The 26592-nt window shown below is 32.5% G+C and overlaps 5 protein-coding genes across 6 annotated transcripts; 2 read left to right on the top strand and 3 right to left on the bottom strand.

The window, feature by feature from the left end:
* Window positions 1-1198: 1198 nt before the first annotated feature.
* Window positions 1199-5808, bottom strand: LOC106665511 (oocyte zinc finger protein XlCOF6-like). Of its 2 annotated transcripts, XM_014391968.2 has the most exons (3): window positions 5519-5708; window positions 3716-3810; window positions 1199-3634 (listed from the first exon to the last, which is right to left on the bottom strand). In XM_014391968.2, the coding sequence occupies exon 3, from the start codon at window positions 3522-3524 to the stop codon at window positions 1509-1511; it is 2016 nt and encodes a 671-aa protein (XP_014247454.1). In that variant the 5' UTR covers window positions 3525-3634; window positions 3716-3810; window positions 5519-5708; the 3' UTR covers window positions 1199-1508. The 2 variants fall into 2 exon arrangements, with proteins under 2 accessions (XP_014247454.1, XP_014247453.1); XM_014391967.2 differs by lacking the exon at window positions 3716-3810 and having other exon boundaries at window positions 5519-5808.
* A 17-nt stretch (window positions 5809-5825) lies between these two features.
* LOC106665513 (leucine-rich melanocyte differentiation-associated protein-like) lies at window positions 5826-9748 on the top strand. The gene is made up of 6 exons (XM_014391970.2): window positions 5826-5977; window positions 8724-8951; window positions 9005-9144; window positions 9224-9341; window positions 9399-9474; window positions 9536-9748. Exons 1-6 carry the CDS (start codon window positions 5948-5950, stop codon window positions 9613-9615), a joined length of 672 nt encoding a protein of 223 aa, XP_014247456.1. The 5' UTR covers window positions 5826-5947; the 3' UTR covers window positions 9616-9748.
* An 83-nt stretch (window positions 9749-9831) lies between these two features.
* Window positions 9832-15186, bottom strand: LOC106665512 (E3 ubiquitin-protein ligase parkin). Its single transcript, XM_014391969.2, has 7 exons — window positions 14909-15186; window positions 14467-14799; window positions 14264-14403; window positions 11603-11807; window positions 11282-11539; window positions 11143-11227; window positions 9832-11080 (listed from the first exon to the last, which is right to left on the bottom strand). Exons 1-7 carry the CDS (start codon window positions 15164-15166, stop codon window positions 10977-10979), a joined length of 1383 nt encoding a protein of 460 aa, XP_014247455.1. The 5' UTR covers window positions 15167-15186; the 3' UTR covers window positions 9832-10976.
* A 1509-nt stretch (window positions 15187-16695) lies between these two features.
* Window positions 16696-21648, bottom strand: LOC106665549 (threonylcarbamoyladenosine tRNA methylthiotransferase). Its single transcript, XM_014392038.1, has 9 exons — window positions 21186-21648; window positions 18371-18443; window positions 18148-18305; window positions 17893-18081; window positions 17632-17834; window positions 17427-17572; window positions 17189-17369; window positions 16989-17135; window positions 16696-16933 (listed from the first exon to the last, which is right to left on the bottom strand). Exons 1-9 carry the CDS (start codon window positions 21472-21474, stop codon window positions 16721-16723), a joined length of 1599 nt encoding a protein of 532 aa, XP_014247524.1. The 5' UTR covers window positions 21475-21648; the 3' UTR covers window positions 16696-16720.
* LOC106665550 (cysteine and histidine-rich domain-containing protein) lies at window positions 21642-25826 on the top strand. Its single transcript, XM_014392039.2, has 7 exons — window positions 21642-22001; window positions 24533-24639; window positions 24699-24839; window positions 24925-25062; window positions 25116-25289; window positions 25345-25533; window positions 25601-25826. Exons 1-7 carry the CDS (start codon window positions 21929-21931, stop codon window positions 25793-25795), a joined length of 1017 nt encoding a protein of 338 aa, XP_014247525.1. The 5' UTR covers window positions 21642-21928; the 3' UTR covers window positions 25796-25826.
* Window positions 25827-26592: the final 766 nt, after the last annotated feature.

Below are 26592 nucleotides of genomic sequence, written 5' to 3'. Positions count from 1 at the left end.
AAAACTATATTTCCAAAATGAATTTAAAGTCACATTCACCCTTCTAGCAACAAAGCCTAAATAATATCCCAAGATAATCTGGTATTAAAAGTTACTTACAAAGTAACTAATATAACCATCAAAAGTAATGTCGATTGGGATTTGAGCGGGTTAAGTTTGAGACCATTGTTTGAAGCCCAATTAGCCAAGCTAGAAAGGTCTTGGTTAATGAGTTGAAAGGAATCAGAATAAAATGAGGGAGACATAGATTTGGGTATCGTCAGCAAATAAGTGAAATTTGGAGCAATTTAAACAAGATGGGAGGGAGGTCGTTGATTAAAATTGAAAACAATAAGGGTCCTAAAATTGCACCTTGAGGAACACCAGACTTAACAGTAAGGTCAGGTGTGAGTTTATTATTAGGTATTTTGACTGGTTTACAACCTTACAAATCAGAGGATATTACGATTTAAAAAAAAAAAAGTTTTAATACTGTTTCCAACCCAAATAATGAAATACAACTAAACCTATTGCATTTTTCAATAAAAATCCAGTTTCAATCTATCAATACATGTTATTTTATATGTGGCTGCAAGAATTGTCTAACTTGGGGTCCATACTATTTGCCTGGCAATGGTATGAACTCTGACACCTTAAAAGTTATCACGGATTGTTTACAAACAAGAAAAAACTTATTAGAAGTAATAAAGTTGGGGCATGTCGATACACATTTTTTACAACAAACAATTTGTAAATAACAAATCTATGAGTACTACCATTATTTACAAAAAGAGAAAACAGTTAATTCTTCTAAAAAGACATTATTTGTAAAATTATTTAAATGGTTATTGTTTGTCAATATAACATTTCTTGCCTATACTGCCATGCTAGATTGGTCATTAATAGTTTAAGATGAAAATCTGCCTTGATAATTATTACACTAAGTTAAGAAAATTCATTATTTACTTTCTAAACTTTTAATTGAAGCTGAAATAAATGAAAACTTTCAAGCTGCTGAAAAAATAGACAAGAGATATACTTTAAGACATTCTAATAAACATTAATTTCAAATGCAAGCCTGTACAATTTTTTCGAGTTTGGTTTTTATTGAAAATTTATGGCAAGTAACACTATGCCAATTGACACATCAATTTTTTTTATAAAGGAAATAGTCATATATGGCATAAATGAGTAAAGGGTTTTTAAGTAACAATAAAACTTAAAATATATTTTTCTATTTTTATTATTAACAGTTATAAAACAACAATATAAATAAAATTTGTACTCCAGGGAAATGAGTGTCACCTAACTTGTTGCACAATGACTTAGACAAAATATTAAGCTTGTGTGAACAAAAGAGTAAAAGAGCTAAAAGTTTTAAAAATTAAAAAACAAAACAAAAAACAAGCAAATTCTTCTAATTTACATTTCATAAATTTATTTACAAGTAAAAACTGAAATTTAAAAAAAATCATTACTTTATAATTGTTTTGATATTAGTGTGAGCTAAAACAAATTGTAATGGTGAGTTAAGGGTCGACTTCTAGTTTTATTTCTGGTTTTAAAATAGAAGCAAATGATTTTTCACTGATATGGTGCATTATGTGAGTTCTCAGGTCTCCTTCGCTGAGAGTTTTAAAATTGCATTTGTCGCATTCTAGCACCATCCGACGTGGAATGATTTCAGTGGGGAAAGAATGAACCCTTTGCAAGTGATCGCTCAGAGCCGAGGCATGTTGACAAACAAGACCACATATGTGACAAGCGAGACTTCCGCTGTTCTGATGAGTTTTCAAATGCTTTTTCATGTCAAACAAATTAAAACTGGTAAATTCACACTCAAACTCAGGACAGACTAAAGGCAACTTTTCTGTTACATGGTTCTTCATGTGCCTTCTGAGGCTATTGTACGATGGGCAGACGAAGCCACAAATGGCACAGGTAGATGGAGCTTCTTGAAGGTGTATGTTGGCGTGACGTTTCAAAGAGCCTGATGAAGAACACTTGTAATCACAGACATCGCAGGAAAATGGTTTTTCTCCTGTATGCGACATCATGTGTGACCTCAAGCCACTCCGGTTTGCACTTCTGTAATCGCAAAATGTACAGCCGTACGGTTTCTCTCCAGTGTGTGTTCTCATGTGGATTTTCAACGACGTAGACCTGGCAGATTTGTAATCACACAATTTACAAGAAAATGGCTTCTCTCCTGTGTGTGTTCTTCTATGGAGTTTTAAGCTGTTAGCATCGGTGCAAGTATAATCGCACCCATCACAAGCAAAAGGTCTTTCACCTGTATGGATTCTCCTGTGGCGCCTTAATATAAAAATTGTCGACCCTCTGTAACTGCAAAGATCACAAGCGAATGGCTTTTCACCAGTGTGTGTTCGTATATGTATAACCAAGGTACTTTCATTTGCACAAACATAGTCGCATTCTTTGCAAGCAAACCTCTTTTTTTTCTTACCCCTTTTTGGGGTTTTGTTTCCATAAATGTTCGTCGGATCTCGCAATCCATGCGATAAAAAGTGCGATTTGAGAGAATTTTTCCTAGAACTAGAAAAACTGCACAGTGAACATCTGTAAGGCTTTACAGCTTCCATATTTTGATCCAGACCCTCATCAGATCTGCGATGATTGTCTCTATCGTGGATCTGTTCATGCCTTTTTAGACAGAATCTTGTTTTACAGCTGTACTCACAGATGGAACATTTAAAAGGCTTTCTGCCTGTATGACATCTCATGTGAACTATCATGTTGTGCGATGCTTGACATACATAACCACACTCCATACATACAAATTTCCTATTCTTTGATGCACCAATAGCAATTTCCGTATGCATTTCCAAATGTTCAGTAACATTCATAGCATCACCACATTTGTAATTACAGACGTAGACTTTTTTTCCATAATGAGTTCTCACATGGGTGTATAATTCAGAATGATTTGGGTATTTAACACCACATCTGAAACAATTCAATTTTTTATCAGTCACACCATCTTCCTCTTCGTTTGTTTCTCCATCTGCAGCTCTAATTACTTTATCTTCATCATTTAAACCTTTTTTACATGAAGTTTCTGAAGATTTTGTATTATACTCTGCACCATCATCAAGACTTTTTAAATCTGATTCTTCTGTCCCTTCCATACTTTCAGCCTTAATATTACTATCATCTTTCAACTTAATTGATGATTGATTTACAGATGTTTTCAAAAAAGATTTATCCTCTGTACAGTCTTCGTTATTTTTCATTGTCAATTCCAAGCTCATGCAATTTTTTTCAGTTATACTGTCACGACTGTCACTGTTTCTGTCATTTATTATGTGTGCAGATGTATTTTTACTTATTAATATTTGTTCTGATTCTTCAGACTTCACACAGTCAACAGATTCTTCCATCTGAGTATCATCAGTTGAAAGTATTTTATATTTGTCATGATTTAAAGTGTCAGTTTTCACCATATTTCCATCGCCGACAGTACAGTTTGTACTTTCACACGTACGTTCTTCAAGTTTCTCCGACCCATTTATATTATCATCCATATTTGAATGGGGTGATAAGCACGTTATACTCGGAACAAGAGCATTTTTGACTGTCCTGTGTTCTTCGGGATGACAATCATCTTGGGCAATGCATACCAAATGGCAAACGCCTGTAAACCAAACATATTTATTATTATTATTTTATAGATGGAAAAAATTATAAAACTAATTAACTAAGTTTTAACACTTACAAAACTAAAAAATTGAAAAGGATGGTACTCTGTCAAAACATTGTGGATCAATACCCGAGGTATGAGGCACATGAAGAGATTCATAGAAGGGGCATCTGTAAAACTTAAATTACTGGAACCGTAACCAAATCAGGATTATGGTCGAACTCCTGACAGGGCACTGCCACCTAAGAAGCACATGCACCGGATAGGAGTACAGACAGAAGAAACACTGTGTATATACTGCCAGGAAGAAGAGGAGACAGTAGGAAATATTTTATGTTTTTGAATGTTGAATGAAGGTCTTTGTAGTTTCGGATTCTTGCAACTAGAAGAGGTACGGCTGGATGATCCAAGATCTAAGGAGGGTAGGCTATGGAGTTTAATTAACAACCTGAAGCACAATAGATCTACTCAAGTCGAGGTTCAGAAGGCCTTGTGGCCGCCCCTTTTATCCCTATGTATTAATGACTTGAACAGGGGGGTTTAGAGTGGATACAATGGTTTCTCAATGAAACAAGTTCCAGTGAGGAGTGTGGATAATAGACAATTCACATTTCTCAGAAGAACCAAAGTAAAGAGATAGCTAAACTGTCCTCTTAACCTCAGACAGATGCCCCTTTTGTGCGTCTTTGGTATGCTGTAATGCTGCATCAAGGAAAAAATAGTCTAAGATAAAAGAACTACACTGATTTTAGAAATTTTAACAAAGAATGTGTAATTAAAAAATAAACAAATGCATAAATAAAATAAAGGGTTGGCCTAACCGAAACATGTCTGACAGATCATGATGTTAGGTAAGGATCAAATTATAAATAAAAATCCATAGAGGGAAATAACAATAAGCATATAAATTAATTACAGTTTTTGAGATGAACCATCCTTTCCAATTATTTGATGTACTCACTCCAACATAATTTTAATTTTTGTAAAACTACAAACATGGTTTAAACCTTAATTTTTATTTAAAATCATAATTTAATTACTAATAAAAATAATCATGTAAAATTAACATGTATTTTTTTAAATATATTAATTAATTATATTTTTTATCTATTGTCTTGGTCAAGCTGCAAAAGCTAGTGTCACGTGAGGGATTTGAACCTACGACCTTCGCCTAAATACACTTTGCTCTAACCACTCGAGCTATCGTGACAAGTGACTCCACCGTAATTTTAATTTTTGTAAAACTACAAAATAGGGTTTAAACCTTAATTTTCATTTAAAATCATAATTTACTAATAAAAATAATCATTTAAACATTAACATGCAATTTTTTTTTAAATTATAGTAATTAATTATACTTTTTATTTAATGAGCTATTGTGATAAGTGATTAGAACAGTAGCATATTTAGGCGAAGGTCGTGGGTTCGAATCCCTCTCGTAACACTAGTTTTTTTTCACTTAACCAGACCTTAGATAATTTACATATATGGATTCATTTTTAACTATAGTTTGCCATAGGAAAAATTAAAAGATAACAATTTTTATCAATTCATATACATGAATTAATTAACATTTCCAACTTGATGAAAGTATCTGTATTTTATGAATAGTGTGAAATAGTTTTTTTTAATGTTTAAAGGGTTTAAATTAAAAAAAATAATAAAGAGAAAGGAATATTTAGAATCATTACATTGCCTCCATGGTAACTAGTCTACAAGGGACGAGATAAGTCTGAGTTTCTTATTGTTTCTATTATAAATAATAATAATTTGTGAAAAAGTGTCAAAGAAACCCAGACTGTTAATAATATTGATAATGAATCAATAAATTCATTGAAGGCAAGTTAAGAGTTAAAAATAAAGTATAAATATTACAACCTTATTTAAAACGCTAAGCCAACTTTTGGTGTAAAAACAGGCCAAAACATTTCCCATTTGTTTATTAGTGGCGAATCCTACGGCGGACCATTTCATCAGGAGATTTAAAATATTAAATTTTCGGGGAAAAAAATATAAGCAAATCTGTCAAAACTGGAAAACTGTCAGAAGGGAACAGTAAACATGAAAACAAAACCGATATCGATTTTGAACTGGGCCGAGTCGATCCGTCGTCCTCGTCCCCTTCATCGATGCGGATGTGATTAAAATTAAAAGCAGATCTGTAGATGTTGATGTGTCGGATTGGATAGCTGCAGAGGCTGCCGTTCGTCGCTTTGCACTTTGCAGAAGCAGCCGTCGCGCTGACCCATCGCTCGAAATTTCAAATTTTCCTAGAAAAAAGAGGCAAACTTCTTGACGTTTTGAAGCATGTCTATAATAAATTTCAAGGATGGTTGTGTAAGAAATATGTTACATAATTTAAAAAAAATATAAGCTCATTATTGAACCACTATATTACTTTAAAGTTAAAAGCATACTCTCACGTGTATTTGGGCATTTATAAATAATGAAAATTTTATTAAAAAAGCAAATTTTAGTTAAATTTTTCATCTCATATAATCTTTTAATAATGAATTTTATATTGATTTTTAATAGCTAGTAATAATAATAAAACATTAAATATTAAAAAAAAGAGTAAAATTAAACTCTACAGAAAAACTCATTATTTATAAAAATATTTTCTTAAGAATCAGCTTTCTTTAATATTATTTTAACGGGTAACTAATTATCTAAATATCTATTATCTAATTACATAATACATCCTAAAAAAAGACACTCGTATTTTGTTTATTTCAAACTAGATATTTTTTTATCATTATATTAATTACAACATGCTTATTTTAATATAAATTAAATTAAATGAGATCAGAAATTCGAGTTTCAATTAAAAAATATTTATTTATGATGGTTTGAAAGAAAATTCTCCAAAACACTGGAAAAAATATTTAATGATATAATAAATTGTCAGTGAAATTTTAATCTATCACTAAATGATTTTTTTTTTTTTTTGCCCTGCTTATTCAAGTAAAATATTATAAACGAAAATACATACTATAAAAGCAAACAACATAAAAAAAGTATTTTCCAAAATTTTTTAGTAACAAAAAAATCATTAGTTTTACATTTTGTCATTCAATTTATTGATTCATCAGTTATTAAAATATGCATAATAATGCATTAAATATAAAAATCATAAATGAATGTAATATTTATTTATTTTAAAATTTGATTTACTCATTTTTTACAAAAGTATGAGTAACATAATACTTTCATACAAAACTAATATTTATATGAAATATACATTTAAACAAAATTTAACAAAATTCTTTAATGGAAAAAAGATTGGATATATCATAGACTTAACTAAAATTCTGTTTTCATTGCAAATTTTCTGTTGTTATCATTTCAGAATATATATGTAACTAATACTAATTATGTATTATTTAAATCATTATACATAATTAACAAATTCGCCTGATAAACGTGGGTGAAAAAAAATCATTAGACATAAAAGTAGTTTCTGAATAGGTCATTACCCTTCACAATATTTTCACAATCAATTTACAGATTTGTAAGTTATTAAAATATATATTAATGTAACAATGGATTAAATAATAATTTAATGTTTTTTGATTTTTTAATTGGATTTGCTCATTTCTTTAATTTATAAAAGTACAACTAACACATTACTTTTATATAAAACTAATATTTATAAGCAATATATTTTTTTTAAAATTCTATTAACAGAAAAAAGATTGGATATAAATATCATTAAAACAAATCAGACTAAAATTCATTATTTCATTGAAATGTTTGTCATTTCAGAAAATATAGGTAATTAATACTAATGATTTATTATTTAAGTCATACATAATTAACAGAGAGGGTTAGAGTGAAAAAAAATCATTAGTCAAAAAAGTAGTTTGTGTATTGGGTTCTCACTCTGTACAATATTTTAACATTCAATTAATTGATTCAACAGTAATTAAAATATATATTAATGCAAAAATGCTTTAATTATAAAAATGTTAAGAGTGAATGCTATATGCAGATGATTTGGTGATTTTCTGGCAGGGAAAAAGACACCAGTGTGTGCCTACAGCTATAAAAGAAACTAATAAATTAAGGCTGGAAAATTCTTGTTTCAAGTTCACACTAAAAGCTCTAGTTCTTTTTTGCTAAGCGGAGACCAAGGTTCATACATTTGTTGCCCATCAATAATGAATAACTAACTGGTTTGATTTTTGACAGGTGTCCCAATCGGACAAAGCACATCAAATTGGTAAAAACAAAATGCGCTCAATCCATAAATATTTTGAAAAAGTAAGCTCAATTTCCTGGGGGGGGGACAGGACCAATGACTAGAATCAGTAAAGAAAGCTGGTTCGTTCGAAAATGGATTGTGGAGAAAATGCATGTAACTGCTAGCGACAGAATGTTAAGTATAATTGACAGGGGTTTTGGATCACTATGAAAGCTTTTCCCTTCCAGCCCTGTTCAAAGTTTATTAGCAGAAAGTGGTGAACTCCCTTTAGATTTTCTCAAAAGTCTTCAAGATGCAAAATTTTTTCATCCCCTGATCGGCAAATATTTTCAACTCATTGTAGATTGTTATCCAAAATGGATTTAATTAATTTTGACAAAAGAAAACCTTTTTATTTCCATTAATCCTTTTTCTTACAAGAATTTATCCTTCTTAACTCCAACCTGGTTGTCCCCACCCTCAGCCAGCAGCAAACATGTTTTGAACTGCTCAATCCGAAATAAAAATCATATCAGAACAAGAATTTTTTTTCAAATTAAAGAAAAAATTCATAAACGCTACCTTTGCATACATTAATAGCTTCAAAAAATAATGGTGGTGTTGGAACAGTCTTTGCAATAGGAGACAGTAATTTAAATTTCTCTGTCTTTCGTCAGTGTTTTTACAGCAGTAGTGATAGAAATCAATAGGTGTGATAATATTGTAGAGCGAAGGTACTCTGGTTTTTTGAACTGATCCGTTATCCTCACTACTAATGAAAAACTTGTACTGTTGTTAATCTAAAATGTGAAATTGATACTCTTTTTATGTGGGCTGGGTATCAAGTTTTAATAGGAAATGAATTCACTGATTTTTAATGACAAGTTCCAATTTTTTTAGTTAAATTATGTCAGCCAAGGAGCAGAGAAGATACCAATCACCCTACAGAGGATGTACGGACAAAAGGCTTTTAGTCTTGACATCAGTTACAATTCTCTCAGAAGTCTCACTGGCTTGTCAGAATTTCTCAATCTTGAAGTTCTTGTCCTCGATAACAATCAGCTCGGGGACGATATCGAGTTTCCACCTTTACCTACACTCCACACTTTATCCATTAACAATAATCAGGTAATGAACAAAGGGCCATTAGTTTAGTTTCCATTTATTAATTTATTTTTCAGTTGACAGATTTACAAAGTTTCCTTGTAAAAGTTAAAGAAAATCTGACAACTTTGAGGCATTTAAGTTTACTCGGAAATCCCGCATGCCCAAGCCCAGTTTCACACAATGATAAGGATGATGATGATTACCAGCGATACCGGTACAACTTTAAACCGTTCTTTTTAAAAAGGATTGACTTTAAACTGAAATTATTATTATTATTTTTTTAATTCTTTCAGGCATTACACTCTTTACCATATGCCAAATCTTAGTTTCTTAGATTCCAGATTAGTAAACAAAGATGAAAGATCTGAAGGGATCATTAGAGGTAGATATATGAACATTGCACATCCACAGGTAAAATAGTACAAAATTATATTGTATACATATAGAAATTATTATTATTATTTTCAGCCTGATCAAGGAATGGTTTCACCACAGTTAAAACGAAAATACACGCCTTTACCAAAATCCACTCTAACGTCAAAAGGTAAGGTAAATTATATAACTGCAAATTTGAAATGGTTTTCATAATCTTAAATCTTTTGAAGGAACATATGGGAAATGGACGAAAAAATACAGCGGAAAAAATTCTGAAGGTAACAAATTTATAAAGAACAATCAGTTGTAAAATCTTTACATTTACACAAATAAGTCAACATGATCTCAGACTTTAATTGAAAGTACAATTATATTGTAATTTTTTGTACATAATATTAATACATATGATTTTGCACAATGTGAGAAAATAAAACAAATTAAACGTATGTAAAAATATTTGTTCTATCATTTTTATATTAAAAAAATAATAAATTTTTATAAATAAAGGCCAAAATATTTGTGATTTTATACTATTTTATAATTTATTTGTCAATCAGTCCTTATTTTGTCCTATATCGTTAAAAATAAAACTTTTTTTAAATAAATTACAAATAAATAAATAAATTTAGCTTATTTAAACTAAAAATTAATAATTCAAAAGTTCATAAATTGCAAGAAGTAAATAATACCACATTGAAATAAGAAGGAAGATTAGAGGATTGTTTAAACAATTAAGTTCTCAGCAAATTCTTGTAATACATTTCCGACAGTGTTTGTTAATTCTGACAAAATCATAAATACACTTTTTTTTAATGGAGAGGGGGCCAAATTATAAGTTAGGGTTCAAATTAAGGGTTGCTGGATTCAAACCTGGGACCCTTAACCAAGCCACCAACACCCCCTCAAACATCTTTAACTTCCGTTTAATTGACGATGGCATTAATAATTATACGGTTTCAAAATTTAAAGTAATAAACTGCAATTTATTGTTAACTTACTCAGAGAATGGCAAATAAATGTCCAGTGGATGATAAAACTTGGTTTATTACCCCGCAGGTTTATTTTATCAATAGCTTCATTGCTGCCTATCATCCTGGTCTTGTTTTTTCATTTTGCAATCTTCAGTGTGTTATTATGTCAGCTATATCACTTTTATAAGTTAGTAAACTACAAAAAAGATATAAAGAAAGACACAATTGTCAAAACACAAAGCATAATTTGATGGATGTCAGACAGGCAAAACGAGTACGAAAAGGCAGATCAGAGATGATCAAGCTAAAATATTTAATTGAGAAATGTTTTCATGTGGCCTGGGAGGTCATGAACCTGTAGTGAGGTCTTTTCCAATCATTTTGACCTATCTATCCTCACTTTTTTTATTAATTAATTTTGTTATATTTATAATGTAATTTCTGAAATAACATATATGCTAATTCAAACAGTTCAAATTCAGACAATATACAAAAATTAATTACAATTGTGAGTTTAAAAATTTGAAAACTTACTGCTTATAGCAAAAATGTTAAAAGTCGAGACCGAATATACATTTCAGACTGGAAAACCAATTGGAAAGACATCCGATTTTTTCTTTTCTGTCATTTTGGCTACTGTCCTTCAAAATAGTGATTAGATTTTTAATTAAATCGAAAGCCTTAAATTGATTGCCAATATTTAACCAAACCAATGGCTCCCCATGCAATCCCTGGTCCATCCAATCTGGCAGACCCAGCACCATTCAAAATCGCACCTTGAGCAGACCATATGCATGCAACCGCCTACAAATAATGTATTAAAATTATACATTCTAAGCTAAATCATTTATTTTAAAAAAAATAACCTGATCTTTCTGTGGCAGTTCTGCATTTTGGACAGGGCTTCGTTTTGACCCGGATTGTAAGTTTTGTCGCTTCATCCCATCTTGCCTTAAAAAAAAAGTATTTAATAAAAAAATAAAATGGTTTTGAAAATAATCTTACTTGGGAGGCTTTTAATGGGTCTATTTTGTAAGATGAATCTCCTTCTATTAGTGACAGAGTGGAAGGTACTTCATCACAGTCACCCGTGTGATTTCCTTGAAGACATTTTTTACAGAAGACGAACCCGCACGAACTGCACTTGACAGAATCACAAGTAGGATCAGGGAATATGCCATTCCCACAGTTTGGCTGAGGGCATAAAACACCCCCATTTTGAAGGACATAATCTTCCACACCAAACCTTTGATACTGCGCGTACTATTTAAAAATAAACAAAACAACAAATGTTTAAAGGCTAATTTAAAATTAAATTTAACTTACAAGTTGTGGAGTCGTTTTCATAAGTAAAAAGTGCTGAGTGGCAGCAATAAGGGAGTCCTTACAGCCAGTCGGACAAGGCAGAGTGTACCCAATTGTTTTATCTAGTACAAACTTTCTCTCAGATAATCGAGACAAGCAGTACCTTAAAAAACATGGTATGCAGGTACAGTGGCCCACACTGCAAGGAAACACCAACACAGGAGATCTAAAATAATTAATAAAAACTACAATGGCCAATTATTAAAACCAAAATGGAAAAACAGCTTTAACCTCAACCACCAGACCTTGCTCCTTCAGACTACATCTGATCAATGACGCTCTTAAAAGAAAAATGTTTCTTTATTGGCTTTTATTTGTAAAATCTGGAGTAGGTAACTTTTCCAATCATTATTCAAGAATGTAATTAGCTATATTTTGTTGACTGCAAATGATTAGATGGAATAAATCTAATTTTAATTATGGAAATGTTTTTCTTTTTTATGTGTTTGTTACATCAGTGCGAGTAGTCTTAGTTGTTAGGGTGCATAACTCTGCTAGTAGTTCTGGCATCGAATTCCAGCAAAGCCCTTAGAGATTTGAGAATAATTTGAAAAAATTATTGTTAAGTGGTTCTGACCCCTCCTCTATGATACCCAATGGGTAGATGGACGTTATGCCCTCCCTATGATGCGGAAAAAAATAATTTTAAATTTAGAAATGTTTGAGTACATTTTTGTAGGCCCTTGCATATGTATAAGCACAATATTTCTTACATTACTGAACATTGATTTATATATGCTCAGAAGTGCATGCAGGCGTGCGTGTGTGGAGCCAACTTATCACTTCTTGCAGCCCGCCAGTAATTTCAGCTTTTTTATAATATAAAATAATAACAGTACAATAATTATCGGCCTCGAGAATCACTCACACGGGGTGTTGGCAGACCGAGGTCAAACCTTGGTCTTATCTATCCTACCACCAATGTTGGGATCTCAACCGCTAGGCCATTCTTATTCTCATTCACTCTTAAATTCTTTCCTATTTACATACCATTCACTCAGCTAAGTTGGTGAAGTACTCAATACTCCTCTATCACTCTTTACACCTATATAGCTAACCTAATTGTTGGTCAATTGTGTACTCAATATTTCGCCATTGGTCCTCTCACATTACATATTCATTCAAATAAATACATTCACTCTCAACGCTCACAAGGGAGCACAAAAAAATCAGCACTGAATCAGAACAGAGTATTAAAATACTCGCTTTCATGCTCAAACACATTTCTTATATCGGAGGGGGTGGTCCTATGCAGCACTCTCTATAAGGAGCCAAGGAACGGCAACTGCCAATTAAGTGGGCCACATCTACCAACCTTTCTCTACATGCTGGACAATCTCATGGACTTTGGCACAAATGTAAGTGTTCATGTGTCTACCTCTAATATTGTTTTAATTATTTATTTGACAAGACTACGTATATGCAGAGGTGGTCATATAGACCTTCAGGGTATTTTTGGAAAAGCCCTTGTTGGTTCGAATTCAAAGATGCAGAGATTTTAACCCAGCACTCATACAGTAATGTCATATCAACACTGCTATTGCCTCTGTTGCCCCTACTGATTTGATTTATAGTCTTTAATGGTTGCTTTTTTCATTTAGTTTATTACATTTCTCATATTTTACCTTTTTATAGTTTCGATATCTCAGGCTTGTTTTTCAACTTTCACTCATCTAAACTTATTTTTAATTCTTACTCTAGTAATCTCCACACTTTTTATTTTCTTGTTATTTTCTAAGATGCAGGTGCTACAATCACCAAGGGTCATGTTTACCCAACCCCTTTAACCTTTCCGGGACTAGTGACGAAACATCTCGTTTAGGCTTGTATGCTTCCCAAGCCCTGACAATTTTTTTTTTTTAAATACTTTTAGGAGCCCTAGCTGGACACCCATACCGTTCCTTTCCCATCTTCATAATCAACGAACCACTCTTTTCTCCCACTTCTGTTTTACAATCTGGCCTCTCACTCAAGTTTTGTGAAACTGCTACACATTCCTTTTACTGGAAAATCATTTAGCCACAATAACTATTCTCATTGGGAATGTCCTTTCATCTACCTATCGCCCCTGTCCTTCTCTACCATCTACACTCTTGTTTTTCTGATGTTTCGCCTTTTGCCTGCCAAGTTGCCTCAGTTTTAGTTTTACATGATTTACATTCATAGTTATTTCCAAAATTTATTTTTGTTGACCTTATTATGTATTTTATATATGTACTTTTTTCAACTCTATACTTCGTGTGTTTGTATGAACATATGTATGTGTGGAGCTAAATAAATAAATACTATATATTATTTCTGTATTATGTTTTAAAATGCATAATGATGACCTTTTGAGTGAAATAATTTTCAATTAAATATAACTTTGTTTTTTTCCTTACATTTACTTACTTCCAAAGTAAAGTATAATATCTGAGTCATGTACTGCAAAATTTTGAATGGAATTGGTGCAACATAAAAGGGGTGAGAGATTCAAAATTTGATGACATGACCAAAAGGGGGTCTTGTAGTAGCTGAGGCTACAGGCAGGGGAACGCATTTTAGCATCCATAAATAAGTCCCGAAGAGGTTAAGGGTTTTTCAAATATTAAAAAAAAAGTTATAACTTTAAATAAAACATACACAATTTCTGTACAAGCAAGACATGGAACTTCCATTGAATTAGGGCGTATCAAGTGGAGAGATGATGCTTCTTCTTTTTCATTTGTGGTAGTGTGCTCGGCACATTTAAAATAAAATTCTGCCCAAGCGACTGCACCAGCCTGTCAAGAGTATTATAATCAAACGGTTTAAGAAAACAAAATTATAAAACGTATTATTCTCACAGGGCAATTTTCTTCTTCACAATGGCCAGAAATCCTCTTTGGTTCGAGGACATCGCTCCAAGATGCAGGGTCTGAATCTACAGTGATGGCCCCGCTCCCGCATGTTGCACATCTGACACGCAGTTTCCCTTCATGCGGCCTCTCGCCTTTCGGCCCACACTGACTGCAAAACACGTAAAAATGGACTTTTTCACCTAACTCCCTCGTCGGGCTATCCCTCCCTGGATTTTCCTCTTCCAAGGCTGCGAGGGTTTGATTCAACGGCCTTGATTTATTACTGTCCCGCTTACTGACAACCATGTGGAGGATGCTTTGCTCTCCCAAATCACATTCCTTTGGAAATAAAATATGAAAGCTAGTCAGCGTTCATTGAACCGAATAACACCTTTGCATATTTCTTGAGCAAATTATTAAAATTAATCAATTTCGGATTTGTTTTTACCTCGATTATTGTCGAATCGTCAAGAAGTTTACCAGCTAGGATGAATTCAACGTTGTCCGGCGGTAGTCCCAGCTTGGGTGCCACGATTTCCTTCACTTCTTTTATATCCCATTTCGGGTCAAGCTCGACTGGCAGCTTGTCACCTTTTGTGGACTTTATGTAGACGCTAAGCCGGTTCGAAAGGGACTTCTTCCCGGACGAAAAAAGGCTCAACAACGAATTCCAGAAGTCCCATAACAAATCGAACATAAACATCATGCTTTGGTGTGATTCAAAAGAAACCTTCCTTCTAAAGGTGTCCTTAAGGACAACACACACAAGGGTCAGTCCAAATATCCCTTAAGGATAAATTATTTAATCTAAATTAGAATTATTAAAATAATAGTTTTTAAGAGAAATATCTTAAAGCAAATATTTTTCATAAAAACCAATGCAGTATTCCTGCTATAATAAATTAAATTTGGTCTTTTGGGCTTGCATATTGAGCACCAAAAGAGCCCTAAAGTAGGGGGAATTGGAAATATGATAAACCATTAAAAAACTCATTATATTAATTAAAATAATTCGAATTAATTAAGATAGTATTTAAGAGAAAAACCTTAGTACAAATATTTAAAAAAAACTCAATGCAGTATTCCTGCAAATAAATTAGTCTTTGTCCTACTGGGCTTACATATTGAGAACCAAAATAGCTCTACTAAGATAGATCAATCATAATCTAAACTAATTATATTAATTAAAATAATTCAAATTAAGCTAGTTTTTAAGAGAAAAATCTTAAAACATATATTTAAAAAACAATGCAGTATTCCTGCTAATAAATTAATCTTTGGCTTACTGGGCTTGCAACTTGTATATGATACATCACAATCTAAACTTATTATATTAATTAAAATAATTCAAATTAAGTTTTAAGAAGTCTTTAAAAAAAATTGCAGTATTCCTGCTAATAAATTTTGGTCTACTGGGCTTACACATTGACAACCAAAATAGTTCTAAAGTATGGGGATTTGTTAAATCATAATCTAAACTAATTGCATTAATTAAAATAATTTAAATTAAACTAGTTTTTATGAGAAAAATCTTGAAAAAAATATTTTAAAAATGCAGTATTCCTGCAAATAATTTAGTCTTTGTCCTACTGGGCTTGCATATTGAGAACCAAAATAGCCCTAAAGAATGGGGATATGATCAATTATAATCTAAATTAATTATATTAATTCAAATTAAGCATCCTTAAATTAAATCTTAAATAAAATATTTAAAAAAAATAATGCAGCATTCCTGCTAATAAATAAATAAATAAATTATTATTCTCAGGTTCAAATCCAGCTCCCCTGCTTTCTAACGTGATATACTTACAAATAGATTTTTTTTCCAAAAACACCTACAACAGACAGAAAAAAACCCAAACATACATACAAAGAGAAGATTAAAACACTTTAAACCTACAAGGAATTAAACTATACATGGAGAAAGCTTGAATTATAAAGAGAGGAAGTGGTTCCATTTTGTTTTATAAAATGCTCTTTTTGTCCCTGTTACAAAAAATATTTCATATTAGCGATTGTATTATCCCAGAATTATCAAGATTTGACTGTATAAGAAAGTTATTGTACAGGCGTAATGGTCAAAGGGGCAGCCCTTTCACCCGTGAGATAGGAACCACAGTTAGGCACACCAGAGAGTATGGAGAAGACGGTGTTGAAAAAAATGGTTATTCAAAGAACTCAAACACTGGACAAAAGTACCACGTATGCAGAAATTATATTATATATGCAAAATAATAAACATAAACAGTAAAATATTTATTTACACAAACATCCATATAAATCTTGCTAGTATTAGCAATAAAACAATAGACAAAGTGTAAAATATGCTTTTCTTTTCATTGTTGCCATCCTGTTTTTTAATCTGTACATCTCGAACGGTGTGAACTTCACCGTGCATGCTATATTTTGTTGCTGAGGTGATTTTTACCCTTACTTGTTTGCCCATCAACGCTTCATCTTTGGGAACAAGAATCTATTGGGAAAAAAAATTATATTACTTTCTTTTTGCAATTTGTTTATTTTCTTACCTGTTGATATGATTTGTTATGACCAACATAATGTTTATGGTCATGGGCTTCTTCAGTAACAAGTACATCATACTCATTCCCCACCAGATTGGTATAAGGCTCGTAAGAATGAAATAGCTCTGTCAGTTCCTTTGTCCTTTTTTTAACCTATAATTACAATTTTGGTTTTAACATATAAGCATAAAAATTTTTTGAATTACCTCTTGTGCAGGTATTTTCTGCATTTTTGCTGCAGGCGTTCCAGGACGAGGGAAAAACTGATTAATAAATAAAGATGGGAATTTATATTTTTCACACAATGTCATAGTCTCTTTAAAATCTTCTTCAGTTTCAGTAGGAAAACCACATATTATGTCGGTAGCTATTGTCATTCCGGGTACTCTGATAAATACATTTATATTATTTCAAATTTATTACAAATAGTCTAGAAAGGAATACCTTTCTTTAAGATAATTGACAACTTTTTCAAAATCATTCCTTGAATATTCTCTTTTCATATCAGATAAAACAGCATCACTTCCTGACTGCACGGGTACATGCAAGAAGCTATATACCCTTTTATGATTTAATATTCTTGATATAGCCTTTAATAAATAAAATCATAAATAAAAACAAGTAAAAAATTATCTATAAATTTTAAGACCTCTAGATGTTCAAGTATGTAAGGGGGGTTCGTCATTCCAATCCTTAGCATACACCCTTCAGGAATTACAGGCACAAGGGCGTCCAAAAGTTCTGGCAGTGAAGTGCCAATGTCACGCCCGTAAGCACCCGTGTCTTCTGATGTAAGCCAAATTTCTACAACCCCTTCTGAAAAAGCTTCCCTAGCTCTTTCCACGATTTCCTCTGAAATGATGTAAAATTACCAAATTGATAATCTCTATAATAAAATAAATACACATACCGACTGGATAACTCCCTAGATCACCCCTCGCGTGTTTCGTCTTGCAGTACGTACACTGGTTTAAACAACCGGTATTAATGGCAATTATCTCAATCAGTGGGTTCCGCCTCACTTTTGGAAGAGATAAAGAAGCACCTCCTAATTTTTTACCAAAAGACCTTTTCTGGCCTAACAACCTCACAGAGTTTCCTGAAAAGTTCCTACACATAAAAATCAATTTTAAAAGAAATCAATTGAAGAATGAATGATTTATACCCTTGAGAGATTCTTCGACAACTTCGACTACCCGGTCTATCTGCTGTACACCTATTATACTCAGCCCTTTAAGGAAATCTGACTTCGGGGCTCCTTGCGATACACAGCCAGCGACGACAACACATTTACCAAGCTTTTGGCCAGATTGGATTTCATTTCTACGAATAAAATAAATAAAACATAAAATATACAAAACATTGTATATCCAAGAAGACAAACTTACCTGAAGTGATCCTCGGCAGGATTTTTGACTGTACAGCTGTTTAATACCCAAACATCAGCATCGTATTTATTATCTACAAGTTACAACTGATCAACATTGGATTTCTTCTAAAGTAGATGCTATCTTAGATTGAAACAGAACTGTGCTTTGGGGGAATAAAATATTGTATTCTAAGTTTTAATTAGATTTATACTTTTCACATATCTAAACATAAGTAAAAACAAGACAGTTTTTTATTAAAAAAATTCTGTAGCCTTCTCATATATAAGCTATCGTTTTCAATCCACAATAATGAATGTGAAAAGAGACCTTTTCTTTAGTTTTGAACTTTTAGCTTTTTAAAAATATGAACAATGGAATATGAAAAGCATAAGGTCAGGGCTGTTAAAAGCTTGAAATAATTTCCTCAAAAATCCTGACATTTAAATATTTCAATTTAACATCTAGTCTGCTATATGTAGCAATGATTTGGAACTTGTTGGCTTGTAAAATAAGTATATAAATATAATTACCATAAGTAGTAAACATAATTGGAATTAGTAATTTGGTCAATTAAACCACTAAGCATAAATAGACTTATAAAATAATTAGTATTTTTCAATAAAGTTTTTTATTAGTTTCAATGTTTATGTATTCATTATTGTTTACACACTCTGAAAAAGGATAGGAGGTAATGGAGGAAACATAGTGCATTTTCGTCATTTAATGGGTTTTTATTACTGGAAAGGGAAAACAGGAAAATAGGATGGGAAAATTTGTGATGTGTATGGAGATGATGTTGAAAGCACTGTTTATAAGTGGCTTGCTCTGTTCAGAATTGGAAATTTTCAATTAGACGACTCAAAGCGCTCTGATCATCCATTAACCATTAACAATGCTGATGACCAAATTCAAGTTTTTTTCACAAATAACCCACACGAGACATTGCAGACATTTAACATATTGCATAAAAGCCTTTTCTAATACAATCAGGAAGAATTTATTTGGCCTTATCTCCATCTAATTCCCTCCTACACAGTACAAATGACTCATGATGGTTCTTCTAGTTTGCAACTTTCGATATGGCTAGACCTGGAATAGTCCCGATGCATTAAATTGTTTTAACTTTTCCCATTGACCTAAACTAACTTAGTTAAGAAGCCCCATTTAGAATCGATTTTAAAACTCATTAAATCTTACACTCATTCCAAATGCCTACAGGTAAAGTGATCCTAGTCGGGGAGGAACAGTCCCGATGTCTTAAATTGTCTTAAGTAGAATGGCTTTGACATTTTTCAGAACACTATACTTTTTTCAAATTGACCGTAGTTGAGTTACAACTTTATAACCCATCACAAGAAACACAAATCAACAAAATTTTGTGGCTTAAGCCATCAATTAACTCCTGAATAATAAGTACAGGCTAAAAGCATACATCTAATTAAAGCTGTATTGAATTGTTTTGTAAAATATGGAAAAAATGCACATAACAAAAACATATTTTTCAATGTAAAGGTATGATTACATCTGACAGTTATTTCGTGATATTTATGTCAGACTGAAATTGTGGCTGGTGTAAACAGTGAAGAATTTATATCATATATATATTTCAACCACTAGCAGCTTGTGTCGACACTTTAATACCAATAGACACAAACACTGGTTAGTTGCAATTTTGTTCGACACAAGTTGCAAAAGTTGGTCATTCATCTACTTTTCTACCATTGCAATAATCATCGTATCAACATGAGTGACAAAAAAGGGGTGTAAATCTAAAAAAAAAAAAAATAAATAAATAAATAAAATACATTTTTTATTTAATATTAGGTACCTACATACCAGATGCTAAAAATTGCAAAGTTACAGCAAGTAGTTCTGTTATACTAATATGTTTTTGAATTTGGGATTTTGCTTTTATATAAAGGGAACAATTTTACAAGCAAGATTTTTAGAATTAGCAGGTTTCGTTCTTAAAAAGTTCAGAAACTGAGCTGCGCCCTCAATAATGAGCTCAGACGTTGATTGATTGTGGGCACCGATTTTGTCGTTTTTTTCTTCCTTTTCAATTTTAAAATAATTACACAGAGCGAAATTTTACGTTTTGATGCTTTTATCATGTCAAGATAAAATCAACTGTATGCAGAATGAAAGATAGGCACAAGTATATAGGCCACAAGAATACACAAAAATATGTAATTATTTAAGATCGAGAGATGCGGTCTTGCGTCTCACGACTTCCAAATAATCATTAATTAACAGTCACTAAATACTAAACAAAAATATATGTTGTATGTAAACGGGTTGTGTATTTATTTCAAGTTTCGCACTTTGAGAACTGTCGTATATACATCTATAATATAAATTTCTAGTAATTTCTATCTGTTAGTAAACAGCCGAAGCAATTTTTTGTCTGACACTTGACATATTTCCAGACAAAAGTGTCAGATGTAAGAGTACCTTTAGAAGTATTGATCACTTTTTCCTCATGAACACTCTAGATCAAGGTCTTGAAGAGAAAAGTGAATTTGGTAGTTACTGCCATGCTTTCTTCAAATTTTAACGTCATCATCAGGGCAAAACAATCTTAAATATGTATAAAGACTGATTCAGTCCTAACAATAACAAAGACTGTAACACAGGTTAACAGGTTACAGTCCTTGGCAATGTTAGGACTGAGTTGGTCTTTAAGTCAATTTGAGATTGGCTGTAAAATACTTACAATACTTATATGTCAATCTGTAGACATATTTAAGATTGTTTTACCCCGATGATGACCTTAAAATAAGACGAAAGCTTGGCAGTAACAACTGAATGTGATACCTATATGATAATTTACCTGTTAATGTATAACCATAGGCGGAGAGAAGACCTGCCATGTACTCGCTGTCAGAGCTGTTATGTGTGCAGCCCCAGGTCTTCATGAAGACAGTCTGTGTGCCTGGAATTACACTCTTTGGTGCTTTGAATTCTTTCGGTTCTTCTTCCAATTTTGCGTCAATTCGGATTTTCTTCTTCTTCTTTGCCCTGTACGTCACGCCGTCCCTGGCGAAATCCCTGCCTACGTCGATGTCCTGGGAGGCGAGGAGGTCCTCGATGTCCTCCACGATCTCGCACGCACTCGGCATCGCGGGAAAAATAAAACCAAGAATCACTGCTTTCCTACATCCGACTCTTCTGCAAAGTTGTTTTATAAATTGTCACGAGTCGGGAAACAACTAACAAGCACGTTAAGGTTGTAAAGCGGCAACCTTCGTGTAACCTCTTTTCTAGAAGTAATTTTTAAACGAGGTTCATGCCGGGGAAGGTTCTGATTAAAATTTATCTTAAATTTTTTTTAACGATAAATAAAACGATAATTTTCTTTAAGTGGAACTGTTTATTAAAGTGAAAAATAAGAAAAAGAGGAACTGATATCCAAACACCAATCTGAATAGTTTATAGACGTCTTTGGAGTCCGAGTCGGATTTGAAGTTTTGAGCGCTGTTTCTGCTGTAAACTGTAAGCAGGGACGTTCTAGACCATTCGCTCGCATCGAGGCCGTCTACTTCTTTTGGAAGATTCTCCCTTTATACCGAAGAGATGTCGGCACAGAATCTTTTGTGCTATAATAGCGGGTGCGGGATGACTTTCGACCCCAAGGAGAACAAAGAAGGTGAATTTCAACGTTTAAAAACTTCTTTTACATTCCCCCCTGGATCAGAGCCCAGGATAAAAGAAACCTCGTGGTTCTTTTACATCCCTAAATATCTGTTAAATGAGCACGTTTTTCCATAAAAATATTTTCAGGTTGTCGTGCAAGAAACACTAAAACTATTATGGTAATAACAAGTTTGAATTATCAGATCATCCCTTCTACTGTAACTTCTGAACAAGTTTAAAGTTACTATTAACTTTTTTCCTCTATTTATGAAACCGTTTGCTCATCTTGACAATAATGCTGAACGCAAGAAATTTATACATGAACACTGACAGCCTATTTTTACATGCAGACCTTTGCCCAAAAGATTTTGTCAATAGTATAGGACTTAATGCTAGGCTCTGTCTAGCATCACATGGAGAGCGATTAAGACAAGGGAAGAGAGTTGGCTAATCCTCATCTCTCTGCACCTATACACCGCACCTTGCACAACTAGTTTGGTTTAGTTTTTAACAGACACAGATTGTGTGAGCTCCAGTGAAGAATTTATTTTTTACTTTTTTATTAATGTTTCATTTACCTATCTATTCTATGTTGTCTTTATATATTCTTAGTACAATTTTATATAAAAAAATTTATAATTTTGTATAAAACTTCGTCTCATCGCACTTTAGATGTGAAAGGAGCGAGTAAAATTCCCCTTCAACACATCTTTTTCCATGCGTCATGAACCCACATTCTTCTCCTTCTGTGATGATTTCTTTGCCAATTAACATCTTCCTCAAAAGCAAGAGGAATTCTTGATCATTTCATCCCTAATTCACTATTTTTAAAAACTTCTTAAAACTTTTTCTCAATGAAACGAAGTATACTTCGAACATTATAGCTTTGAAGCTACTGAACTACTGAGTGTGTTGTCCATCACAGTACGAACAAGTGGGGTCCTCATTCACCATCACCGGTGGCATGGGCCCAGTGCAGTCATATGGGGTCCAGCCATTATTCTTAGCCAGTTGAGATGCCTGCGACTGCTTATTTTACTTTAGTGATTGTGTTTTAGTATCAGCATGCCAAATCATAACGATTTGGTTTTGATATATTGATTATATTAATCTATGGTTAGAGTTTGTCTAGCCTGGTTTAACAATTGAAGTGTGTTGTGTAGTCCATCAGCTCACACAGTTTACATGTCACTCAAATTTGTTTCATATTTGTCTCATGTTCAGTACTTCTCTGTGTCAATCAATTCAGCATGTAAACATTTAATTACATATTTAGTAGTTATTGATTTTGGGGTGCATATTGGTCTTTTATGGCACATTTTGCCATCTTCAGTGATATCTTTTTATCTCTCTTTCCTCCGACTCATTTTCTCTTTCTTGCTTTATTTCAACTTCAATGAATAGTGTGTGTTGATAAGTTCAATGTGTAATATGGCCATTTGTGGTTTTGGTATGTCCATTTTCGCTGAATTTGTTTATTTATGGCACATTTTTACATCAGTGATCTCTGTTTATCTCTCTTGTTTCATGCCATGTTCAATGATCTGTCTTTCTCTCTTTTCTCATTCTTTCCTCCCTCCATCTCTTTTTTTTCTTCTTGCAATCTTCAGTGAGCCTTCACCAAAACAGTTCTGAGAAACCAACCCTGCGAACATAGACAGTAGACAGATTGAAATGGCCAAATAACAGGTTCATCACCCAGCAGACAGAAGAAATCTCTTGGTTCAATATGTGTTCAACTCACAGACTATAATGCACCAATATTATTGAAGTAAGGCTGAAAGAGTTCCACATTTTGGATTCAAATGTGAACACATTCAAGTTATCAAAGCTGAACATTTGCATACACACTTTTGTTCAATCCTTCTTTAAAAAGATAGTTCCTACTCACAGTAAGTTGTTTTGCAACGATCTGGATTTCGAGCTCTTTAGCTCATGGTCAGGTTGTAGAAGCCCTTCAACCTGATGATGAGCTAAAGAGCTCGAAATCCGGATCATTGCAAAACAACTTACTGTGAGTAGGAACTATCTTTTTAAAAGAGGATTGAACACCACACTCACTCCATCATTTAACATTTCTACCACTTTTATTCATGGTATGACTTATGACTTTTCCTTCTTGAAGGTGAGATAATAGGTCATCTTATTAGGGCAGCAGTAACCAATATAATGACAAACTTTCATAATAAAAATAAAAATAAAAACAACACCTCATTAGACAGACACGAATTGAAAATTAAGAAATAGATGACCTATTTTCCCACCTTCGAGAAGGAAAAATCATAAGTTAAACTGTTGAGGTCAAAATATAAGAAAACATCGTGGTATGCATAGTCACTTAGAATGCACAACAAATGTATCTTGAATTTTTTTATGTGGGGGGGGGATCATTCAATTACTATTTAAATTGCAAATATAAAAATGTCAATAACTCAGTGCTTGCAAATGTCATTTGTACCATATTTATTGAGATTATACTGTACTAAATTAAATAATAATATTATATAATAGTAAAACAAAACAATTATTACTTGTAATTTGCAGATTCTTGCAGATACCACAGTGGAGTTCCAGTTTTCCATGATGCTTACAAAGGATGGTCTTGTTGCAAGAAAAAATGTACTGATTTTACAGAATTTCTCAATATAAAGGTAATAGTCAAGGATTTTTTTACTTCTGAGTTTTGTCTGTCATGTTTTAATTGCAATAGGGCTGCTGCTTATCTTATCATTCGAACGTGAAACCACCCGAACCTGAGAAACCACAGAATGCCGTTATAGAACAAGAAGTTATTGAAGTTAAACCAATAATGGCGCAAAGATTACCACGGCCACCTTTAGACACGCCATTGGTTTGTTTTATTTAATTTTTCCTCAATGAAATCAACTAGTTTAATAAACAATTGATATACAAAAAATACAATGTGTACATTACAGGTGCAGATTAAACCAACTGTTACAGATTCGCTGATTAAACAATTATCCTTGTTAACATGTGAGAAGCAAAGCAGTGTACAAGTCGATGACAATGTTCTTCAGATTGGGACCACTTGCAAAAACAATTCTTGTAAAACGGTAATTTTTCTAATATCTTTATCACTGATCGAATTATACTCTTTTAATTTTAGGTTTATGAAGGGCCGCATACGAATGAGACTACATGCACATATCATTCAGGTGTGCCAATATTCCACGAAGGGCTTAAATATTGGACATGCTGCATGAAGAAGACAACTGATTTTGAAACGTTCCTTTCCCAAGTTGGCTGTAAAACCGGGGATCATGTTTGGACACAAAAAAAGGTATTTCTGTTCTTAAAAAAAAAAATAATAATAATAATAATATTTTACTTGACAGCTAAAAGCTGGTGACATCAAGTGTCGGACAGATTGGCACCAGACAGAAAAATTTGTCTATTTTACAATTTTTGGAAAGAAAGCTGATCCTGATAATTCTACATTTGAAATGAATCCCATTAGGATTAAATTCTCCCTGTTCTTCCCTGAACAGAGTGGTAGCTTTGAAAAAGACATGGAGCTCAGTGGGGTAAGTCAAACAATACTTACAAAACGTTTCAAAATGATCGTTATTAAATTATTTTCTTAATTTTCAGATAATAGATATAGAAAATAGCAAGGTAACAATGTCACCAGCGAAAGTAGAAATTCAATTGAGGAAAAAAGAACCAGGCAGCTGGTCTAGATTTGAAGCGATCAAGTACGAAGATTCTAACGATACCAAATTTAAAGATTCTGATAAGAAAGAAGAAACTTCACAGATTGAATCTGTCGATTTAAGCTGTATATAAATAAATTACAAAACCAAGATGTTTTACTTAATTTTTTAAAATCTTTTTTATTACTACATGATATTTTTAATTTAGTTTTAAATCACTATTTCAACAAGCTGTGCATATAAAAATATCAGTCATTGTTAATGAAACAAAGTCATTGTAATTAAACATTTTTTTATCTATTTAACTTAGCGGTATGTGGCTGGTGTTATACTAGTTGTATCCCTTTTATAACTTTTGTTAAAACTAAAAATATCACAGAATGTACTAACAGGTCGGACAAAAACCAATGGGACTAGGCAAAACACGATTAAAATATTACGAATAAAGCCTTTGCTCTGAAGATTTGATTGAACTAGTTTTACATTATAAACACGAAAGTTAAAGAAAAAAAAAATGTTACAAAAGTTTTGTTAGCAGCTATTCCCTGTTTCTTTTTTTAATACTTATTTACTATTTCTTTATCTTTAGAAACATTATTGACATGTTGCTGGTATAGATTTTTTAACCAGTTAAAAATTGAATTTTCAATTATATTAGCAAGCCAATTGTTAATTTATGTGCCATGAAATGACCAAAACCTAAAGATAATTTTCATGATTTGGCAGTTTATTTTGAAACTCTATTGACTTCTTGTCAGCTTTTTTGCTTAAAACACTGAATTTGTGTCACTGCTTGATCATTTTTTCTTGCTGTCGGTTAATTGATATACTATTAAATGGCTAACAAAAAGTTCGAAATAGAAATGATAAATGTGCAAAACTGGAAAAAAAAATGTAAAAATGGCTCAACATCCCTGGAAAAAGAAATCA

This window comes from Cimex lectularius, unplaced genomic scaffold (genome assembly GCF_000648675.2).
Source record: "Cimex lectularius strain Harlan isolate CLEC.00 unplaced genomic scaffold, Clec_2.1 scaffold102, whole genome shotgun sequence".
Taxonomy (NCBI): domain Eukaryota; kingdom Metazoa; phylum Arthropoda; class Insecta; order Hemiptera; family Cimicidae; genus Cimex; species Cimex lectularius.
The sequence above is the reverse complement of the archived record's forward strand: the minus strand, read 5'-3'. Positions and strand labels throughout refer to the sequence as shown.

Bases quoted from the DNA above. Each gene is read 5' to 3' on its own strand.
- LOC106665511 (XM_014391967.2), bottom strand. From the start codon at position 3,524: ATGGATGATAATATAAATGGGTCGGAGAAACTTGAAGAACGTACGTGT.
- LOC106665513 (XM_014391970.2), top strand. From the start codon at position 5,948: ATGTCTATAATAAATTTCAAGGATGGTTGT. The intron at 9,342-9,398 runs GTAAAATAGTAC...TATTATTTTCAG, and splicing joins TGAACATTGCACATCCACAG to CCTGATCAAGGAATGGTTTC. The intron at 9,475-9,535 runs GTAAGGTAAATT...AATCTTTTGAAG, and splicing joins ATCCACTCTAACGTCAAAAG to GAACATATGGGAAATGGACG.
- LOC106665512 (XM_014391969.2), bottom strand. From the start codon at position 15,166: ATGATGTTTATGTTCGATTTGTTATGGGACTTCTGGAATTCGTTGTTG. The intron at 14,800-14,908 runs GTAAAAACAAAT...TTATTTCCAAAG, and splicing joins ACGATTCGACAATAATCGAG to GAATGTGATTTGGGAGAGCA. The intron at 11,081-11,142 runs GTTATTTTTTTT...CATTATTTGTAG, and splicing joins AACTGCCACAGAAAGATCAG to GCGGTTGCATGCATATGGTC.
- LOC106665549 (XM_014392038.1), bottom strand. From the start codon at position 21,474: ATGCCGAGTGCGTGCGAGATCGTGGAGGACATCGAGGACCTCCTCGCC. The intron at 18,306-18,370 runs GTAAGTTTGTCT...TTTTATTCGTAG, and splicing joins CCTGCCGAGGATCACTTCAG to AAATGAAATCCAATCTGGCC. The intron at 17,136-17,188 runs GTAATTCAAAAA...TTGTAATTATAG, and splicing joins AGAAAATACCTGCACAAGAG to GTTAAAAAAAGGACAAAGGA.
- LOC106665550 (XM_014392039.2), top strand. From the start codon at position 21,929: ATGTCGGCACAGAATCTTTTGTGCTATAATAGCGGGTGCGGGATGACT. The intron at 24,840-24,924 runs GTTTGTTTTATT...TGTACATTACAG, and splicing joins CACCTTTAGACACGCCATTG to GTGCAGATTAAACCAACTGT. The intron at 25,290-25,344 runs GTATTTCTGTTC...TTTACTTGACAG, and splicing joins ATGTTTGGACACAAAAAAAG to CTAAAAGCTGGTGACATCAA.